Consider the following 22,943-nt stretch of genomic DNA (forward strand, 5'->3'; position numbering starts at 1 on the left):
ACTTGTCCTGAAAAATAACTGGGCATTGATCAATCTTTGATACTAAGGATCTACAAATATACAGTTAAGTCCAAACAGGATTATAGATGCTCGTTATATAATTCAGCATCTACCACTTATTTACAAATAATATAAACACTATAAAATATTACAAAGTGACAATTTAGTCCTGTAACTAGAATGTAATACCTCATTTCTATAGAACTACTTAAATTTCGAAGATAATCCTAATGTAACCACTGCCACCAAAGGACGAAAATATTTCATTACAAAACTATCAAAAATAATTCACGTCCAGTATTTATAATAATCAAAATTTAAATTCGCTAATATTTTAGAGATTATTCTTTCAAATCTTGTTACACGAATTATGAGATTGTTTATACAGATGTCTCTAAGTCCTCTATAGAAGTAGGCGCTGAAATCCATGATAGGTCTCAAAATAAACTATTTAGTCTGCCTTCTATTTTCACCATATTTACAGTTGAAATATTCGCAATAAAGGAAACCTTATAATAACACTTAATACTCATGCTAAAACCTGGCTCTGTATATGCTCTGCCCATGAAACTCGCTTCAAGCTATGTATTTTCCTCACATCTGCTAGTGGACGTGTAACATACACAAGGGCATACCTGGGAACGAATTCGCTGATGAGCTCATCAAAAACGCTATTGCGAATAGTCAAAAAATTCTAAAAAATGTATATTATCAAGATCTTTCCCCATTTTTAGATTGTAAGCTAGATGATCTGGTGCAACTTGAGTGGGACCTGCTGGAAGAGGGAAACAAGTATTGGGCCATTAAAAGGGACTTATCAATTATTGTAGTATTATCAGCAAATGTGACCATTGTTACTCCTTCATATTTAGGGATATTACTGATATAGAGTAAATACAATATTGGTTCTTGTGATCCACTCGCATAGATGAATTTTTAAATATAATGCAAAAATCTTTAAATTAATAAAAATTTGGTAATACGAAGTATAAAAAAGAAAGATTAAAACTAGGTGTCCATTTTGTAAGGTAAAAAAGAAAAAGAAAAGTTAATTATCAGCCTGTGTTTGTAAAATTATAAGAATTATAATAACAAAATAATAAAGATTATTATAATAGATTTATAATTGCTCAAAGAGCTTATGAACGACAACTCACAGTTGAAGGCGTTAAAAACATTCTAAAGGCCAGGCAATAAGCCGATTTATTGACTAAAAAATGTACAATTCCTTGGTTTCGTTGACCGCCGTCTAAGATGATCAGATCAAATTCAGAAAGATATCGCGAAAGGTAATACGATGAAATGATATATACATCCACGCAATAGGTCGATTTCGCCACAAGTCTGTGGGGAATTCATTCACTTCTCATTCGACAGACAACACAAACTATTATAATCCACGTTTCTGAATATGTACCTCAACTGTGCACTGACTGTCACATCTTAAACAAAAGATTTAATTTGTGACACGACCTCAAAAACATCAAACATTTGCCTTAAACGTCGCATTTACGAGCTTACAAGCTTACAAGACCTTAAGCTTAGAGATTTCAGGCTTTAACAGTATAAAATATCTGACCCACACAAAAGGATTGACAAGATAAACATTCAAAAGAGGCGAATTATTAATCTTGGTTGTAAGGCTTCCTCTCTTCCATACGCACCATCTTAGAGATGCAACAGGTACCTTAGCTTGACCTGTTCGACTTATTACTTGCACGGTAGATGCCACTTTCCTCTACCATACTACTGATCCCTAGTATTTGAACTCCTGCGCTTGGTCTAACTGGATACCATATCGTAAATGTTTTTCCTTTAATTCCCAAGCCATATGGTGCTGCAGTGCCAACGATATCATGAAGAATGTTAGAAAACTCTACATCTGTTTACGCCTACATATTATCAACGAACATCAGAGCGGTCAAGGAATGTGTAGCATCATATTTAATGCTATGTCTATTTCTAAAAACATTTATCATAATTACATCCACTACTATATTGAAAAAAAAAGTGGAGAAAATGACTTTGAGAAATCATTTCGCACTCGCACAAATATAATGGAACCTTCGTAAGATTCTCGAAGTAGTTTAATAATTTTAATGAAACATGTTCAGCTTTTAAAGCTGCCCAAAGTCAGTATATGGTCGAAAACAGAGCGAAAATCAATAAAAACGACAATAGCATACTTTCGACATCTAATACGTTCCTCCATAAACTGAGGAAGTGCGAAAATCTTATCTACACAACCACGATTGTGTCTAAATTTCCTTGGGATGGAATAAATGGGAGATTTATACCTCGATAGTTTTTACAATGCTTATTGCCGCCTTATTCCGTATATAGCTACCATAGTCACGTCGCACAATGTACAATACTATTGCAGGTTTTGTAATTGAGAAAGGTCGCTATACCCATTCCGAGTTATTTTGTAGATCAATTAAAAAATGCCCTTAATCCATCCTTTGAGTTTCCTACCACATCCCAACTCCAATGGGCATTGTAATAATAATGAGACAATAAAAATATGTTTTGGCATACACAATATATTGTTATTAAACAATAATATATTATTTCCAGTATTATACATTAAAAATGTACCATCAGCAAAATTCTAATTTCAAGTTGTTTTATATTTTAACGGAAAATAAATTCGAAATCTAAACTTAAATTAACGAACATTATCTCCGAACGAGATTAATTTTTGTAGTCCGTACTTGTACATAATAAAATACCGATTTAACCTCGTATGTTTGAAGTGAAACTTATTAGAATTTAAACTAAAACAACAACAGGCGAAATTTGAAACAAACTCCCCGAAGTTTCGAAAGTTTTCGACAGCCAACCCCATTGAAAATTAGGAAACATGGGGTGGGTTTTGTGGATTTGTTCTTGGTCACATGCTGAAGTTCACTTAAACTAATACATTAAAAAGAAAACCGTTTGAAATCGCCACTATTCTCGCTTGTACTTCCACCTTTCCAATTAAACCAAAATAAAGAATCGGAGATAAAAGAGTTTTACACTCATCGATCAACCGTCTTCTAAATTATTCGATTTAGTTTGTTAATTTATTGGTCTTATCGTCATTTTGTAATCTAGCATATTACTTGAACATTAATTATATTGTTCAGAAGTTTTCTTATTATATTCTTTCTTAAATTTTCTTATTATGTATTTGATAGATACTTTTTTCCATAACTTCTTATTATATATTTATTAAAAGGTCTGTAATAATTTTGAGTGACTTGTTTACAAATTCAAGCACTTACGAGCACTGTTATTTTCAATCTCTAACCACTTTTTTTCGGATTTATGATATATAAATTTCACGTAGGAAAAATAATATTCAGCTTATTAATTAATTATAAAATATTTACCACAGATGGTGTTACTGTGTACTAATAGCATACACAGTGCAATAATAGGCTTCACTTTTAATGTAAGTATCATTTCGTCGAGATGTGAACCAAAAATATTTTCAGTACATTGAAAATAACTTAAGTTATACCACGTAAATCTCATTTGAGGGAACTTTCACTTTTTTACTTCATCTTTAAGTAAAATACGGCTGCAGGTCATCCAATGCTGTTTGAAGCTGAAGGTAACCATGCTCACAACTTATGTGACCACCTCATAACACCTTAAAAATGGTGAATCTCATAAGAATACAATTAACCTTTAAGATTATATATTTGGTATTACAAATAGTAACGTCCGGATTCAACGTTCTGTGATACCAGCCTATGTTGCTTTAAAAAATTGTAGAAGGGCATGAACCGAGAAATTCTAATTAAAAAAGTAAGCATAAAATATAATTTAATCAAATAAGAATATCTAATAATTTGCGCAAATCTTTAAATGCAGTTTTGTCAAATCTATTTTTTTTTAAGATAGTTGGTCTATTGAACCGATTTATTTAAAATTGGCGTGAACCTTCTCCAAAGAAGAAAGTATTTATTACATGTATTTAGAAATATCAGAAAAAAAAACAAGTAAAACATAATTGAACTGTCGCCATTTTACTAAAAAAATACAATTGAACTGTCGCCATTTTACTAAAAAAATACTTTTTTCTTCTAGTACATACTGTAATAACACTTTTACGGGCCAAGAATATATATTCCCCTTGAATTTCAGATTATTAGCAGGCTTGGAATTAGGGATGCCATGCAAAATTCACTTAACGACCGAGGGGTACAAATCCCAAAACAAAAGTTCGATACTCTCCATCGAAAACCCTTGGTTTTATTATCGATATTTTAATTTGCAACCGCAAGTTCGATACTCTCATTTACAACCTTCTATTACATTTACACATTTTTTCATATATTCTTTAGATAATACTTTATACATTACATCAATAAATATTGTGTGAAAAATATGAAATTAATTTATATTGAAATTTTATATGAAGCCCAGCGTTAAAATTATAAAATCAGTTTATCACTTTGTTACACACATCAATTTTAAGCGATAACGATCCTACATAATGATTTCGTTAAGTTTAAATATTTAGTTCGTAGTCCTCAAAATGTTTGTTTGTCGTTTTATCAATTATATCGAAATCGCCAATTCTAAAACAGAAACGAGTATTCACGCGCTTTTATCGTTGCAAAATATTTTTCAACCGCTTCCAACAGCATTCGATGACGTGTTACTACACATTTATCTGAATTAAACTGGAAATATAAAACTAAAACTTTTAGAAAATTTGTTAGCTTATAAGTGGATATTTTTACAGTTGTATGTTGTGTATATTTCAGCAAAATGATATATAATACATGATAAAGTCATACTGTCAGATTATATATTTTATTAGTTCGCATAATATTATAATTAATTTAACTATAATTAGTTAAAATAATATTTTTAGTAATTATCGTGTACTATATATCAGTTCAAACAGAATTTTCAATTATTATTTCGTAAATTAATATTAAATAAAAGCAAGATACAAAAAGTAAAATTACTTATCTCAGAAGAGTCAGTGGTTAACAAAAACGGACAGTGTAAAAAGTAAAAATATAAGAAAATATTTCAATATTAAATCAATGGAAGGGTGCATGAAAACGAGACAACTCATTTGGTGGGGATACTTATAACGTATGGAGGACACAAGACAGGTAGAAAGAATCAAGGACGGAGAGGAGAGAGACGACAGAGAGAGGAGGGCCCCTTAACAAAACCTGCGATGAATGTATCAAGAAGATACTTCAGAAGGGAGAAAACATACCGACCGAAGCAAGAAAACTAATCAGAAACAAAAAATTGGCTGGTGTTCCCCAGGGTAGTGTCTTGGGGCTACTCTTGTATCTGCTTCACGCTGCTGATACCCCAACAACAAAATAAACAGTACTTGGAACATTTGCCGACAACACAGTTATCATGACAAAAGACTGTAACAGATCTGCTTAAGATTGTAGAAAAAGTATACCTAGCAGTCAAAAAGATCTACAAATCGAATAGACTCTCGAAAATACAGCTTAATAGCTCCAAATCTGTCGATGTTAATTTTGCGTTGCGGCGAAATGACAAAAACCTAATAATTTCCCAAGACGGATGCCCCATTCCTCAAGCAGAATCAGTAAAATACTTAGGCATCCATCTCGATAATAGGTTCAATTGGAAGCATCATGTTAGACAAAAATCAGAACAGATTAGACTCAAAGTCAAGCAACTGTACTGGTTAATTGGAAGACACTCTCAACATGGCCTAAAATCAAAGATATTGATTTATTAGTCAATCAAAAAGCCAATTTGGACCTATGCAGTGCAAACATGAGGTTGCAGTAAAACATAAAACCAACTAGTAATCCAACGCAGCCAAAACAAATTTCTACGATTAATTACCAATGCTTATGGCTACGTAACCAACGAAGAGCTGCACGCTGACCTGACTCAAGATTTCATATTAATACATGAATAAGGTTGCTGAATCCTAGCAACATAGAAGCAATACAACAGCTATTGGACAAAACGTAAGAAATCAGAAGATTGAAGCAAACGAAACCACACGAACTTCTATAACGTATAAGTGTATTCTTAACTTTAACTTAAGTAGTTTAGTTTTATTTTAATTTGGGAAATACATACTGAGGTAATAATCCCGTACTAAGCATATTTAATGTAAGAGGCAATTAATAAAAAAAGAGACAAAAAATTTACTGAATTTGTACATGGTGCAAGAGAATAAAACACAAACATAACATAATAATAACATTGGATTATATATATACTACTATATTTAATTATAACACTAATATATGAATTAATTGCTATTATATTGCATAGATACTGATTTTTTATAAGCTTATTGTATAGTATTAATATGCCTTGGCATCTATAATTATAATATGTTGCTTTTTTATTTAATTTTCTTTTTGGATAAAATAAACTTTAATTTATTTTCTTGCCTATGCACTGGATCTTCAATCTCACACCAGAGTAAGAAATCATATTTATATTAGTTAAAAAGAAGTATGAGTGCTTTCATACAAAATATTATATTAAACTAATGTTTATGTTTACACTTGTTATATTTTATAATTCTATCACCATCTAAAATTCTGTTATATGTAGTAATCCTCGTACATTTGAAATAAATTTTATCTGAATTTAAACCGAAACAACAGCAGGCGAAACGCCAAACAAACCTCGTAAATTTTTAATATTTTTCTACCACCAGCCCCAATAGAAATTACAAAATATGGGGTGGATTTATCCCTGGTCAAACGGCGAAATTCACTTAAAGCAATAAATAAATAATTCACTCAAAGCAATCGAAATCGCTGCAAATATCACAATTACCGTCATGGTAATGGCTTTTAAGCTGAATAAATCTAAAAAATGTCACGATTGAGTTTTAAATTTTGTACAAAAAAATTTATTTCATGGTCTAATAAATATATATAAAACCCTACCATTTTACTGCGAAATTCCGAATACAATAAATTATTATTTAGTAACAATAAAAATTGAGATATACCTAATGACACATAACAATAGTCTATCCAATAAAACACTAAACTCACGTCATCTAAATTTTTCCAAGTTGTAATGTTACTGTATTTAACTTTGCCTTTCAGTTTATTTTAGTTTTTAAATATAACAAAATACTAATGTAAAAAAAGTAGTGAAACAAAAATGTTTTTAGCATTGTAGTTCATCTAATACATATATAATCGAAGGTCTTAAACTACAATTAATTAAACAGCCATAATCGTTTGTAGTTTAGAGTTCTTTTATTATATTTATATTGCACTCTTTTCCAAACCACCTATTAATAATATAATAACAAGTTCTAATTAACAACTGTACATCCACATAATGTATTTTACTTTCATTTGAGGGCATGTTTAGTTCTTGTTTCCTTCGTTGTTGTATTTCCTTGTCAATTCATTCTGATATCACTGTATTCCTCCTTAATTTTTTCTGTTACTATCTGCGTACATTTTTCTTTACAAAATTAGATTTAGTCACTGCATTATCCCTAATGCATTTGCGATATCTGCAAATCAGTTAGTATACATTCTCTCTGCATATATTTTAACCAAATGTCCATGTATACTCTAAACAATTACACATATATCTATGCACATACATCTTTTATACTCTTCATTACGATTAACAGTTATCCTATATTAACTATATACTCATCTTTAGTTGTTGTCCTTTCATCGCCCTGTCTTGGTATTTTTCAACATTCAATCCTAATCCCACATCCATAAAATTTAATTCAATCACTGTCACTTTTTAAGACACTATTGAAGTTATTAACTAAGCTATTAATTTACAATATATCACAAGTTCAAAATACCACCACTTGGCAATTTCTTCCTCTGTCTGTCTGATGGAGTTCATTCAAGCTGCCTTAATAGCATAACTACTCTAACTAGTTGCAAATTCTAAATGATCCCAGCCAAACAGCATGAATCTTTAAACTGGGATAGAAAACCAAAGAGTGAAATTGTGATATATATAACAACACACATCCTTTACTTTTGACCTCTTTTATCCATGCTGCAACACTTTTATGCTTTGTACCTGTGGAATTCAATCCGGTCGCTTGCTGAATATTATATAAATCTTTACGAGTCAAAAAATTTAGTCTTTCCATATTGACACTACTTAAATTATCTAGAATTTCATCCAATATAGTATCCATTGAAATTTTAGCAGCTAGTTTGGCGATCATATTATATTTTTCTCTGACTTCAATAGAAATATCTTACCCAAGTCATTTTTATGTTTTACAAACGTTTCAAAGTATTTTATTTCACATTCCTTTCTCTTTTCTAACAATTTTATACCAGCCAAACAATAAGAATTTATTTTAACACTTCCCTGGATTTTGGAATGCCTCTCCTCTTATGCATTCCTGATCGATTGCATTCAAAACCTGTGACTTTGTGCATGTTCACATAAAGGAAATCGAGTAATATTTATTTGAACTTTTACTTTCGCAGGGTCAACCATGCTTAAAATATAAAGAATTTGGTATAGTATTGAATACAATTAAAATAAAAATTGAATATATAGGCACCTGGGTGGAATGATGATGAAATCTCCTATATCTCTCTAGATTAGAAGTGTTATAAAAGCTTTTTTGACAATTTTCACAAATCGATGATTTATCTAATTTTCACAAATCGATGATTTATCTATTACTGCTTACTATTTATAATTAAAATATAAATAGTACGAGAACAAATAAACCACAAACAACGAAATTCTTAACCAAATGGCCGCTGTAGTCCGTTAGATCCTACCTCCCGATTGTTTGTACATGGCAACGTCGCAAAATCAGGAGGAAAGTATCGACTTTTATCGAATACAGGCTATGATTCTCCAAAATTAGCCACTATTTTTAGCTTTATGCGTCAGATTTAATCTTCCTCCCTTGATTTCTCACTTCAGGAATAAAATCCATAAATTGCAAGATAATTGGAACAATTACACTAAATAAAAAATTATATTTTTAATGTATTTAGTGTTGTTCAAAACGCTTATTGAACCACCTAATATTACAATAATGTAATGGGTAGAATAGGGATAAACTTATGGAGGTATAAAGAGCAATAATTTATATAACCTCCAATATTAATCAAGAATAAATGAAGGTCCGTTGTTCTAAACCCACGTTAAACGGTAGATCCAGTCCAAATAACTAAAATATGAGTATAGATCTGTTAAAATATCTGATATTATTATTGAATATATATAGAAACAAATGAAATATTAATATACAATCATGCTACATAACATATTCCCATTTCTCAAATAAACTTAAAAAACAAAGGTAACAGAGGAAAGAGGTTATTTCAATTGAATTTCATTTTGTTTATTACTTTATGTAAAATTCAACACTCTACCAAGAACAAAATCCACAAAATCCAGCCCATGTTTCCTAATTTCCAACAGGGTTAGCGGTCGAAACCTTCGAAACTTTAGCGAGCTTGTTTCAAATTTGACGTGTTGTTTGATTTAAATTCTAATAAGTTTCATTGTATATATACTAAATTGTATCTGTAATAGTGTTGATAGTTTTCAATTAAGCAGACACGTCTAAAATAAATGACAGCTTTAAATATAAATTATGTTAGAAGTTTGAATATTTACAATAATATCGTAGTATGTCGACTGTTCATTCATTAAAACTGTAATCCGACAAAAATAAACAACAAAAAAGTTGGCATTGAAAACTTTTTGTACGCTAATACAGTTATACAAATTCTCTCTTTGTTCTAACTTTCTAGGTTAAAGACCCAAGACAATAATGCAGAAAATCGTAAATTGTAATTCCCACTAAAAAGTTTTCGATAGTATTGTAACACAGTAAACTTTTTGTTTTCCTTTAGAGCATCACAATAAGTCTTTTTTATTACATCTTTATATTAGATATACTTGGTACAAACTTAAAAATTAATTAAATTAAACTACTTGAATCAAATTAAGAGTAACACTTATACACTATACAAATTCGTATGATTTGGTTCGCTTCAATCTTCTGGTTTCTTATGTGTTATCCAGTAGTTGTATTACTTCTACGTTGTTGTAATTTACTAACCTAACTTTATATCTTAAGACGAAATTTTGAGTAACTTCGTACATAAATTTAATTTTGAGGTCATTGTAGAGTTCTTCATTGGTTACGTCATTGTCACGGTAGCGTTGTATTACGAGTTTTAGTTTGATGTAATATACAGTTCCTTGATTTTGAGTCTAATCTACAAACACTAGTTTAACGTGATGTTTCCAACTTAATCAACCATCGAGTTGGATGTTCAGGTATTTCGCTGATTCTGTTTCAGGAATCGAGCATCCGTAGCCATTAAACAGTATCTTCCAATCTCAAGTTCATTTGTGAATCTTGTTGACTGCCATTTGTATTTTTTCCACGACCTTAAGTAGAGGTACCTTTTACCATAATGACTGTACCGCCGGCAAAACAAAGGGATCTCAGCAGTGTAGAGCAGGCACAGAAGTGGTCCCAAAATACTACCCTGCAAAACTTACCCTCAGAATAGCAGAAATAGATTTAAATTTTGAAAATGCCTCTATATTTGAAACTCTATACATTCTTTTGAAAAGATGCGACTCCGGCATGTGACATTAGTTCCACGGTAACAATTTGCTCATCTTGGAGATTAGTCGCAAATCCTATGCCAAAAAGCTTATGAATTGTCCAGGAATATTGCAGGGTAACATTTATTTTCTTCAATCGCCTGTTCAATTATTGAATATATATTTCGAAATCCAAACTGGAAAGATGGAATTTTTATAAGAGTTTAGTTTTATAATACCAATTTCTGCAAAATCTAACTTCTGTCGGTTCTGTCGGTCTGCCAGTTTTTTTAACACAATTATTTGTGTAACCTTAAAACATTTCGGAACATGCTTCAATCTCAAATAGGCATTAAATATGTATCTCAACATAATAGTTGCTTTCGCCGCGGTTCTTTCAATAATCCAGGTGAAATATAATCAATTTTAGGAGCTTTTTAGAGAGACATCAACTCAACGACGAGCTGTTACATCATTTATCGGCTTAACGAGCTAATAAGCAGGTGATGCATCCAATTTAGATTGTATATAATTCAGTCGAAGTATATTGACTAATGTTGCGCGAATATGTCAGCTTTTTCATCGTTGCATCGCCCATTTACTCGAATAATTGGTCGTTTAAATCTTCGACGTGCATAGCGAATAATCTTTTCGACAATTCTATTCATATCATTTAATATTTCTTGTTTAAATAAATTATATAAAAATATGTTTTGACTGAAATTTACATTTGTCAGTTCACAATACGCATGGCGTAATATTACTCCTTATGTATATTCTATATCCTAGAACTACTTCATTAAACATTACTTTCAGCTATATGATGTTTTGGTGAATTGTTAGTTAAGTTAGATATTACAAAATTCATGAAAATCTGCACGGAAACGCTCAAATATATCCACCAGACAATGCACCTTCAGATTTTAATTGTTATTCTCAATGATACAGATCCCAGATATGCAGCATTCTCCTTTTTTTATAAAAGTTTATCGAATGTACTATTTTTTATACATCATAATAAAGTTTTAAAATTAAAAAAATAATAGTTCTCCTAACTTTACTCAATATATTCAACAATCTTTGTTCCAAAAATAATACTATATATCGTAAATATAAATTCTCCTATTATGTATTTCTTCTTTAATTCAACTCAAATTGTACAAATGAAAAGAGCGACGATTTTAACTGCATTCAATTTAATTTATTAGTTTAAGTGCAACTCAACATTTAATCAATACAACTTTATAAATTCCCATTGTGTTTCGTATTTTTCAATGGATGCTTAATCAAGTTCTTTTAACAAAAATAGTTTACAATATTCATTTTTACATCTTTCTGTCGTAATTTATTTGGCATTTTACAAAATGTTTATTTATATAATTTGTGTATCTCGATTTTAAACAAATGTATAGGCCTATATATTAGTTTTAAACGATTTTAGTAATGTGAAGTTTTATTGTGAAAATCCGCTATATGTATTATATTTAAAGTATTGTCCATCTTTTATCCAATTTACGAATTCCATCTCCAAAAAACGATTTGTCTTTTGACTCTATCCGCGAATCGACCCATTTTTTGGTATTTTGATAAAAAGTGAAGCTTTGCTGAAACAGCTCACGACTCATATTTCGGAACATGTAGTAATCAGAAGAAGCAAGGTTTGGAGAATACGGCTGGTGGAGTAGCACTTTCCATTTTGATGTTTCCAAGTAAGTCTTGACTGGTTTTGCAACATGTGGTCGAGTATTATCATGCTGAAGAATAACAATGTTGTGTTGTGTATTTGTTCGTATTCCGGCCGTTTTTCAGGCAGTGCTCTACTCAAAGGCATCAGTTGTAGTTGATAGCGATCCCGATTAATAATTTCATTAGGTTTAAGCAGCTCAAAGTATACCACACTTGAAGCTGATCCCACCAATTACAGAGAATTAGCTTGGAGCCATGGACATTCGGCTTATGTTGATGCATGATACTTTTAGCGTTTTTTTTATATGGATCATCATCGAGTAATGCTTTCAAATCATCGCCTTCATATTTTTTGGCTGTCCAGCCAGTCCTGTCTTCGATGTCAAAATCACAGCTTTTAAAACGTCGATACCTGTATTGTCATGTTGAAATCGATGGAACATGGTTACTATAAGACCATGACCTTTAGTCGCCCTTTTCTTCAAATTGAAGTAAAAACTTAAATCTCACCGCAAATACGATTTACTCAGTATAAATTTAGACATTTTTAACACACTAAAAATTGTTTTTCAGTAACACCATATGCTATAAATCTTTTAAAATTAATTTGTAGGCGATATTAGTTAATATAATTAATGATTATTCAATATTCATATAACCAGAAAGGCACATAAAGACTGAATCAACATACAAGTTTTTTGTTGTAAATTGTTTTATTGTAAAATATTGTGTACATTATTTTGCTTCGAAACATTATCCATTGCTAGCTACTTGTGTTTTTATTTTCGTGAGAACATTTGGATTTCATGTCAATAATGATACATCACTTGAAAAATTGAAGCAAGAACATAAGGCTTCTGATATAATTGGTATGGGAGACAGGTAAGCTCTTCTTCGAATGTCTGGTTATTAAGTGAACGTTTTTATTTCAATTCTCAACTCAAATGCAAAGATTGTCAATATTCCAAATTGAAACACTTACCATTTGAACTATTACATTTAAACTAGAGGTTTATAATCTGTACTATTATATTGCTATTCTGTTATACTAAATGTTATATTATTGTAAATAAATACATCAATTTGCTATTGATATGACACCAATTTCTTATGGTGTTTACATTTAAGTTAATCTTACAATTTTTGTTTTTTAAATTATCCAGAGTATTACCTTTATCAATTATATCTGGAAGTATTTCTCAAGCTTCCAAAGTAATACTATCACGTATTTATAGACGATTATGAAGACGAACAATATAGCTCTGACATCACATTTCTGCTGTATATTCAATACTTTACTACCATCAAAAGTATGTAATACCACCAGCCTATCGTAATGTTTAAAAGAAATAGATCTAATTTTCATATCAGATTAACGTATATTAAATATATTATTTTTCTTTCGACAGATATCGATGAATGTGCTTTGGGTATACACAGTTGTGAACTAGGAGAAGAATGTGAAAACGACGAAGGTACTTACTTCTGCTTCGAGACCCAGTTCGAGAATGAAGATCTCAGCAACAAATGCCCAGTTGGACATAAATTCAACCCTGAAAAACTGGTTTGCGATGGTAAAACCTATGTTATGCTTTTGATAGGATAAATATGAACCATTTTTATTATTCTCAGATATTAACGAGTGCGAATTTGATCTGATTTGTCCACCACCAAAAACATGTACTAACACTATTGGCTCGTACTACTGTGAAGGACCATCTTGTCCACCTGGCTTCAAGTACAAACCATCAATAGAATCCTGTTCTGGTAAACTACTCAAATTTAGTACAAAAAGTAACTTAAAATAATATTATATCACATATACATTAGATTATGTTTTAAATTAGGAGCTAAATATAAGTATTCCTTTTCCATCAGTTGTAGTAGAGCCTTTTCTAGTAGTAAGACATTGTTAATGTCCTTATAATCTGCCGTAATAATCTTTTAGTTTACATTTGGTACACAATTATCAAATAAAACTTAGAAATAGTTGATTGGATAATTTCACTACTATTTCTACAGAGTAAACACGGAATAAAGTTGCGTGTTTTTTTAAAGATAAAGATATCTCCTAAACAATAATTAAATGATACGCAACACAAAACAACTAATTCACATCATTTACAGAAGATGCATATGATTCAAGAAAAACACTGTGTACTAAATGAGTTGCATGAAATCGTAGCATTAAGTGCATATTTTGAAACTACTAGTTAAAGAGTTTAAAATGAGCACAATTTTAAAAAAGGACAAAATAGTTGAAAATAAATAGATTATTATTTTACCATAACAAAGTCAGGCCACATGTAGATTAAATTTTAAAAATTACAGGCAGACAGTTAAAAAAAGATAAAAAATTAAAATAAAGTGGAGTACATAGCACTTTGAATAAATTTAAATGTTTTGTACACGTAGAGAAATATTTTTATTTAACTAGAAAAGGTGAAATTATTTCTGTACACCACCTAACATATTCGTCATTTTCTATCACAATTACTTCAAAAATATTTAACGCTATGTAGGTACACCTTAGGCATTTTTGTCTTAACCAAAGACCTAGGTTATAAGCTCTGGAAGGATTATTTTGCAGCTATAATCTAAAATAGATGAACCCTATCGACAGCATCACTTTTGTGGCTTGCTACCAGTCTTATTATGTTAAAATATATTAACTTTAAAAGAAACTACTTCCACAGTTCTATCCTTGCTTTCTCAACTAAGTATAAACTTAAAAAACCACCTGAGGGCCTTCAAAGATCTGTTACCTATTGCCACTGTTAAAATATGTTAACTAGACGTTTTTTTATCCATTATATCGTATTTTTCATGTATATATGTTCTAAAATAATATAACTGATCTATACAATTTTCTTACAGTTAAAAATTAGGCATTAAAATACTTCCTCAACTTTTTATATAATCCGCATATTCCTCATCTCTAAAATTTTGTTTCTCTCTTTGACCAAACCTATTTACTCCTTCTGTAATAATTTCTCTAGACATTTTACCTTCTTATTCAATTAATAACCACTAATCTTAAATTTAAATATACATTGCAACATCTAGTTACATTTCATTTTTTAAATCAATAAATTCATTCTTCACCACCAGAATTTATAGAAATAAATTGGTCAAATAAGTAAACAATGAAAAACAAAACTAAAATGAGGGGGTTACTTGATTTTGTGTTTATTCAACTACATTCTATCTAATATGTTATAGATTTTTAATAGATCATGTTAATTGATATTTTAATGACACAAGTAACTAATATAGGCACACCTTAAATAAATATCATCATTTATTTAGATATCGATGAATGCTTAACTGGGGAAAACGACTGTAACAGAGATTCTCAAGTATGTGTAAACACTAAAGGAAACTACACTTGTATAGATAAAGCATCAAAGGCAGCATGTCCGCCAGGATTCAAAAAAAACAGTTTGACTTTTGTGTGTGAAGGTAATAAGTAATCAACTAAACAAATATTATAGCCTGATCGGTAACGTTCCACTTTAGACATAAACGAATGCGAAGATGATGTACAGGTATGTAGGGAGAATGAAGAGTGTATTAACGAAGAAGGAGAGTACAGATGTGTGTTAAAAACATTATACAACAAAGGGATAACAGCAAATAAGTCCAAAGATGTATCTTGCCCCAATGGATTTGAATTTAACGAATATACAAAATTATGTGAAGGTAAGTTAATTTAATCATTTAGATTCACACAATCAATATTTTTTTAAATTTTTATGGCAGTATATTCACCAATTGGTAATAGTTTATATTAACTGTTCATAATTCAAATAATACAATACATATAAAGTATCATAATTTCTTCATTGACAATTTAATACTGTGTCAATAAATAATTTTAGAGTGACTACATTCGTGTAGTTTACAAAATACAGGAGCTGGACAAAATAATATAAAAGTATGTTATCTACTGGTGTTAAACATTCTCCTGCAAAACTTAAACTGCATGTCTTAAAAAAGTTGCAATTCTTCGCGGAATAGATTCGTAAAGCGACGGAATGTTATCCAGTTCTTCTACCAAGAGATCTGCCAATTGCTTCAATGATGTTGAAGATGGAAACTTACTCCTCACTCTAGGCTTTAAAACTCCCCACCACGACTCAATTATGTTGAAACTGTACGCGATTGTACTAGCCAGGAAAAATATTTGATGATATTCTGATAATCAAACCAAACCAAGACTGACCAGTTTTGGCTATATGTATAGGTGCAGGGTTACCTTGGAATATAGCAGTGTTTGACAGTGGTTTAGCAGTGGTAGTCATAGTAAGAATTTCCATCACCGAGGAAGTCGAGATATTAATTCGCAGTAATCCGCTGAATATCATGATATTGCAGTCTAGGCCAAAAGGGAACCTCCTACCCACTTGTAGGAAACAATAATTCATTGGATTAAACTACATACTACATACAGGCTTTATGATCATTACAGCACTTTTTAGCAGCTTAGCGATGGCTTTCGTTATAAAGGGTTTCGCAATCGCAACTTGTGAAGTTTCCGCCATATTGTTTTTGTCGAAACTGTATTACTCAAGTGAATGTTGAACTCGGCTGTTGCTTTTGCAGCGGTAGTTTTATATTATCTGGCCACAATCCTTATCGTCAATCTCTATCAGTTAACTTTGGGTTTCACCCGATCATGTTTTATCATGTTTCATGTATGTTGTCAATACGATAAATACTTTATGTCGTAAAACGTTAAACAATTTGGCTATTTTCATCACAAACGCTAACCGGGTACTAACGATTTACTGCTTTTCCACTTAGAGATCACATATTTCACTAATCACTTGTTCTAAACTTAGTAGTAAAACCAAGCGTTCTGAAAAACTTGGTATGTAAGTTGAGCAATACATACGCGTCGCATTATTTATACGGAAGCAGTGTTTCCAATATGCAGCAAGATTTACTATATATCACAGTGTTCATATTATTTTGTCTATCACCTGAAATAAATTAATAATTATTATTAATTATTAATAAATTTGTTACGTCAAAACGTCGCAATATTGCCGTATCAACTCTGAGTTTTAGTTCAGTTTGGCTTTGACATACAACAAAATTCCAATCTAAATACAATAATTGAACAAAAATCTAATATAATATATTTTTACATTAATAGTACATCTAAAAACTACAGTTAATTACACAGGCAGAATAACTTAATGGCTAAAGTTATAACCTCTTATCACTATTGTTTTTAAAAATTTTGCATACGACTGCCTTTGACAGGCTCATTCGTTTACGCCTTCGAACTAATCAGACAGCGTTATGTCTCTATTTAACTAGAATAAAATGAGAAGGAAAATATCGTCTGATTCTGAAACTAATTTACAATTTGCGACAGGCAATACATTAAACATCTTGATGACGTATGTACAAAAAAAACTTTTATTAGACTATAAGTAACATATTTTATAACTATTCTAAATTCAGATTCTCTAATTTCCTAAATATAAACAACAATTTCACAGTGTTAAACAAATAGAATCCTGTGTTGTAGAAATTTTTCTGTACTACTTTACTTATGGAATTTGGAATTTGATTAAATTTGGAATTGACAAAAAAATTGCATAAATTTATTCAAAGACTTTTTATATAGCTGCATTATTATTTTAGTTGTTTTAATGTTTAAATAAATATTTTTTAAATATTAAAAAATACATTGAGATGTACTCTATATTTCGAAATATTCGAAACTAATCGATGACAGTTATGAAAAGATTCGTTCGTTGCCATAAATCACGAGATACGCTGAACAAATTGTTTTAAAAGAGCATGTTTGAACTTAATCATAAAAATAAACAAACCACATCAAGAGGACTGTCAGAACGAATGATAATAAAGCATACAACCTTTTAAAAAAACGGTATTAATTAAATTTCAGACATAAACGAATGCGAGAGCAACCCATGTCCTTTGGGATTAGCATGTTCTAATTTCAATGGTACATACAAGTGTAATAAACTCCCAGAATGTCAGATTGGTTATGAGCTCAATGAATTGACAGGAGAATGTATGGGTAAGTTATATATTCATTGTTTTAGGTTCAAAAGGGTTTAGGAATACTTCATTAACTCTCATTATTATTCTATATGAGTTAATTAGGATTAGGGCAACGGAAATCGCACATGAAAAATAAGACTTATTTTCTACTTTATTATTTTCTAATGACATTATCGCTACTAATACCGTACACAATGATAGTGTTATATTGGTACAAATACATTTGCTTATAATTATTCCTATATGTGTACTGAAAATTAAATAAAACCGGAAATTGTTATTAGTAGAAATTTACAATAGAGTATGGAAAGAAGAACAAATCTTGCAGGATTTGTTCTTCGGCAAACGGCATATCTTGCTGTGATACATGAAAAGAAAGATCAAATGAGGTGTAACAATTAGATAGAGATTACTCCTTTGTGCATAACCATGAAGATATATGAACAAGGATTAGAAAATAGTCTAAAACGAGTAGTATATGAGACTTTAACAGAATCGTAGAGCGGATTCTGAAAGAGGTAAACAATACCATATATTCAGCGTAAAACAAATAGTGGACAAAGTACAACCCCAAAAAAAAAGATATACCTAACATTCATTGATTTGGAAAAGGGATTTGACAATAGTAAAAAGGGAAATACTATATGTTCATACTAAAACAAATAGGACTAAGTAACAAAATTGTTAAAATAATTCAAGATATATGGGGAATAAATACAAATACTATCATTTCAGACAACATTCAACAACAAAATAAACGGTACTTGGATCATTAGTCGCAGTTATCGTGGAAAAAGATATATATATCTGTTTAAAGCTGTAAAAAAGTACAAGTGGCGGTCAACAAGATCTACAAATGGACTAGATACTGAAAAATACAGCTTAATGGTTCCAAACCCATCCGTGTTAATTTTGCGTTGCGGTAAAATGACAAAAAACTTATTATATTACTTAACGGATGCCTGATTCCTCAAGAAGAATCAGCTAAATACCTCAGCAAACATCTCGATGTTAGGTTAAATTGGAAACATTATATTACACAAAAAGCATAGCAAAAAACTTAAAATCAAGCAACTATTCTGATTAATTGGAAGATACTCTCAACTTGATCTTAAATCAAAGAGATTGGTTTATCAGTCAGTAATTAAGCCAATTTGGCAAATATGGGGTTGCACTACAACATCAAATCAACTAGTAATTCAACGCTGCCAAAATAAAGTCTTACGATTAATTACAAATAATTATCGCTACGTAACCAACGAAGAACTGCGCAATGATCTGGAAATCAAATGGATTTAAGAAGTGATTTAAGCTTTCGCCTTAATACTTGGAAAAAAAGTTAACTAAATCCCAGCAACGTGGAAGCAATACAGCTACTTGAAAAAACGCAGGAAAATATATTAGTTATTTTAGTAGTTTAGTTTTATTTTAATTTGGGAAATACATGCTAATGTATTAATCTAATTCTCGCCTTGCGAATGTATTAATGAAAATACTATAGAACAGTAGTAATATTGTACACGTAAGATAAAGCAACTGATAAATCAGACCACCTACAGGAAATCTTAAACAATGCGAACTCCTGATTACGAATTAACGTAACTCTAAAAAACTTCGTTCTTCTTGTCTTCAAGCAACAAGCTAAACACACTATGTTTAAAATAATATTTATATAATATTAATACTTTCCTTGGTATGTTATCTCATTTTAATGACCAAATTATATAAATGTATTTCAGATATAAACGAATGTCAGCTGCGTATAGACAATTGCTCAGATGTCACACACAGATGTGATAATACCATCGGATCATTTTATTGTACAAGAATTGTCTCCTGTGGCACTGGTAAGTACTATAATATAACTCATTAATTAACTAACTTAATTAATTTATAATCCACCAACACCAAAAACTTTAACATCTTGATTTGTCGATTATAATTTTGTTTCTATTAGTTTTGATATCAACCGAATAGATTAGTCGTCGTTTCAATTTTCAATGTCTGCTGTTTCTTTTTCTTTTTTTTTTTGAAAAAATGTTGGAAAATATTTTAGAGGTTTTAATTAAGACTCTCCGAAAGATGGAGTAAAAAATCGACTTATATAAAAGTTGCCCAACTTGTTCCAACACCATTTTAAGACTAATGGGTATAGGGCGCAATATTGATTATTTTATTTAATGGAAAATATATAAACGTATAATAAAACTTATGTATATATATATATATATATATATATATATATATATATATATTTGATTACATAACGGCACTACAAAAGAGCAATAATTTTATGATTTATGAAATTTATATTATAATTGTTTTCAACATTAATTATGAAAATAATAACAAAAAATTACATTTTTGACATGTCGATAATAAATCAAATTTAAAATGTATATTATTATATAACGGAAATACAGTCCACATCAAAGAAACTTAACTATAACTGTTAACTCTGCAGCTCGTACTCAGCTCAAACAACTATACTCCATAATAATATTTTAACATCCAGCAAGAAAAACAAAAGCAAGAAATTGTGTGAAATGAGTAAAACTCTTGTTAGAGATGAATTGGTGAGTTCATAGGGAATAGAAAGTGCATCACATCGGAGATAAAATTATGCAAGAAACTTAACAAAAAAAATTTTAGTAATTTAAAGTTTTCATGATAAGAAAAACTTGTAACTTGCTTTAAAGAATTTGTCAAAAATAACCCTATCAAGTATAGTTTCAGCACCAATAAGGTTTAGATAAATTAGTTTTAGAATATTTTTATTATCCTGCCTTATCCTTAATAAACAGCATTATTCTTATTATGTTATGATTTTTATTACTATTCATATTTATAATGAAATTATGATAATGCATTAACTATTGGTTAGAATGATTATACACATTTTTCCATCGCAAAATATACACATTATAAACAGTAAAGAACGTAACATATTCTTCGCCTTCTTCTTGTTTTTTTTTTGCTCAAAATATTTATTTAAATGGTTATATTTTCAGGTTATACATTAAATTCTGCAAGAGATTTGTGTGAGGATGACGATGAATGCAAACTGGGTACCCACAACTGTAATGAATTAGGGTCGAATTATCAATGTAAAAACCAAATGGGAACTTACAAATGTGAAATGATAAAGCCAATAGAACGGATCCCTCCAAGTACAACTTCTTCAACCACGACAACAACGAGAACCACTACTACCAAAAGAACAACTTCAACAGCACCTCCCACCACAACACCAGCAACAACTCCAGAAAGAGCGACCCCTTATGTTCCTCCATTTTTTTATAAACCTATTTCAGAGAAACCCTTTAATAATATTATCCCAATAAATCAACCCAACTTTTACAATCCTCCAATCCCTAAACAAACATTATGGCCTTTTGTCAGACCAAGCTTTACATCATCAACAACTCCCAGATATTCTCCCATCACCGAAACGTCAAAATTTTCATTCTATTACCCATATCAACCCACAAACAACTACAGGCCAATTTTGAAAGTAACTTCTTCAGAAGCCCCCATAATACAAGTACAGAAAAAATGTTTGCCTGGATACCGAATAAATGAATACGGAAATTGTATTGGTAAGTAAAAATGTAACTCTATTTAATCTTTCCACAGCAGGGTAGATAAATCTAAAAAAGAATCACAAAAATATTGATTTATAATTATATAGTATAAAGAGATTATTAAAAATACATTTATTTTAAAACTAAAAGTGCTATTACTAAGATTTTACGTCAAACACCTATCAGAAGCGCTACGAAATACTGACGTCACTTATCGTTTCCTAACAATCATTTCTGCATTCCAACATCTGAACTTTTTAGCGCGCTTCGAGGTTATTTGGATTATTTATGTTATATTTTATATTTCACAGTTAAAAAAATTGAGATTTTGAGCAGCCTCAACTGAAATAATAATTTTAAAAAGAATACTAGAACTTTTATATAACTGAGTGAGTACTCCGGACACACTAACCATGAAATGTAGTGATTATTGATGAACCTTAAGTAAAAATACTATCAGTATAACATTATAATAAATATAATTTTCTATGTTATTTGGTAAATACACCAGTTTGGGTTCATTAACAAGCACTAAACAATTGACCTGCTCCACAGAATAACAGATGTTATTGAAAAAGCCTACGAAAGTCAAAAAGTATGCTCAGCTATATTCTTAGATGTAGCACAAGCCTTCGATAAGGTTTGGCATGAAGGCCTTGTTCATAAACTACAGAAAATGCTACCAAACCAAAACACCAAACTATTAAAATCATACATTACAACCAGAATGTTTAGAGTCAAACAAGTAGAAGCTTACTCTACAATAAAATAAGCTAAAGCAGGTGTACCACAAACAAGTGTACTGGGACCAATGCTTTATCTACTTTACACTTATGATATGCCACAAATGAAAAATATCACGATGGCTACATTTGCTGATGACACTGTGATTATAGCTGTCGGAGACAATAGTGAAAAAGCCTCACAAAAATTACATCAGGCAAGTGACAATATAAATAATTGCTCACAAGTTTGGAAAATAAGAATTAATGAAAGTAAATCTGTACATGTGCAGTAACGCAAAGTCTATATAGCAACAACGCTAAATATCTCGAAAGAAGGAAA

At 30.5% G+C, this 22,943-nt stretch overlaps 1 protein-coding gene across 1 annotated transcript in view; it reads left to right on the top strand.

Annotated features, from left to right (window-relative positions):
* LOC143197062 (uncharacterized) overlaps positions 1-22,943 on the top strand; it is a 73,236-nt gene that overhangs the window by 26,529 nt on the left and 23,764 nt on the right. Inside the window, exons 7-13 of the mRNA XM_076405145.1 lie at positions 13,659-13,823; positions 13,882-14,016; positions 15,559-15,711; positions 15,769-15,951; positions 18,176-18,310; positions 20,034-20,141; positions 21,306-21,893. Of these exons, the coding sequence (XP_076261260.1) occupies positions 13,659-13,823; positions 13,882-14,016; positions 15,559-15,711; positions 15,769-15,951; positions 18,176-18,310; positions 20,034-20,141; positions 21,306-21,893 (1,467 nt within the window). The remainder of the gene's footprint in view (positions 1-13,658; positions 13,824-13,881; positions 14,017-15,558; positions 15,712-15,768; positions 15,952-18,175; positions 18,311-20,033; positions 20,142-21,305; positions 21,894-22,943) is intronic.

Source organism: Rhynchophorus ferrugineus, unplaced genomic scaffold (assembly GCF_030347505.1).
Source record: "Rhynchophorus ferrugineus isolate W39M unplaced genomic scaffold, kcgeb_rfMv2 rfM5, whole genome shotgun sequence".
Classification (NCBI taxonomy): domain Eukaryota; kingdom Metazoa; phylum Arthropoda; class Insecta; order Coleoptera; family Curculionidae; genus Rhynchophorus; species Rhynchophorus ferrugineus.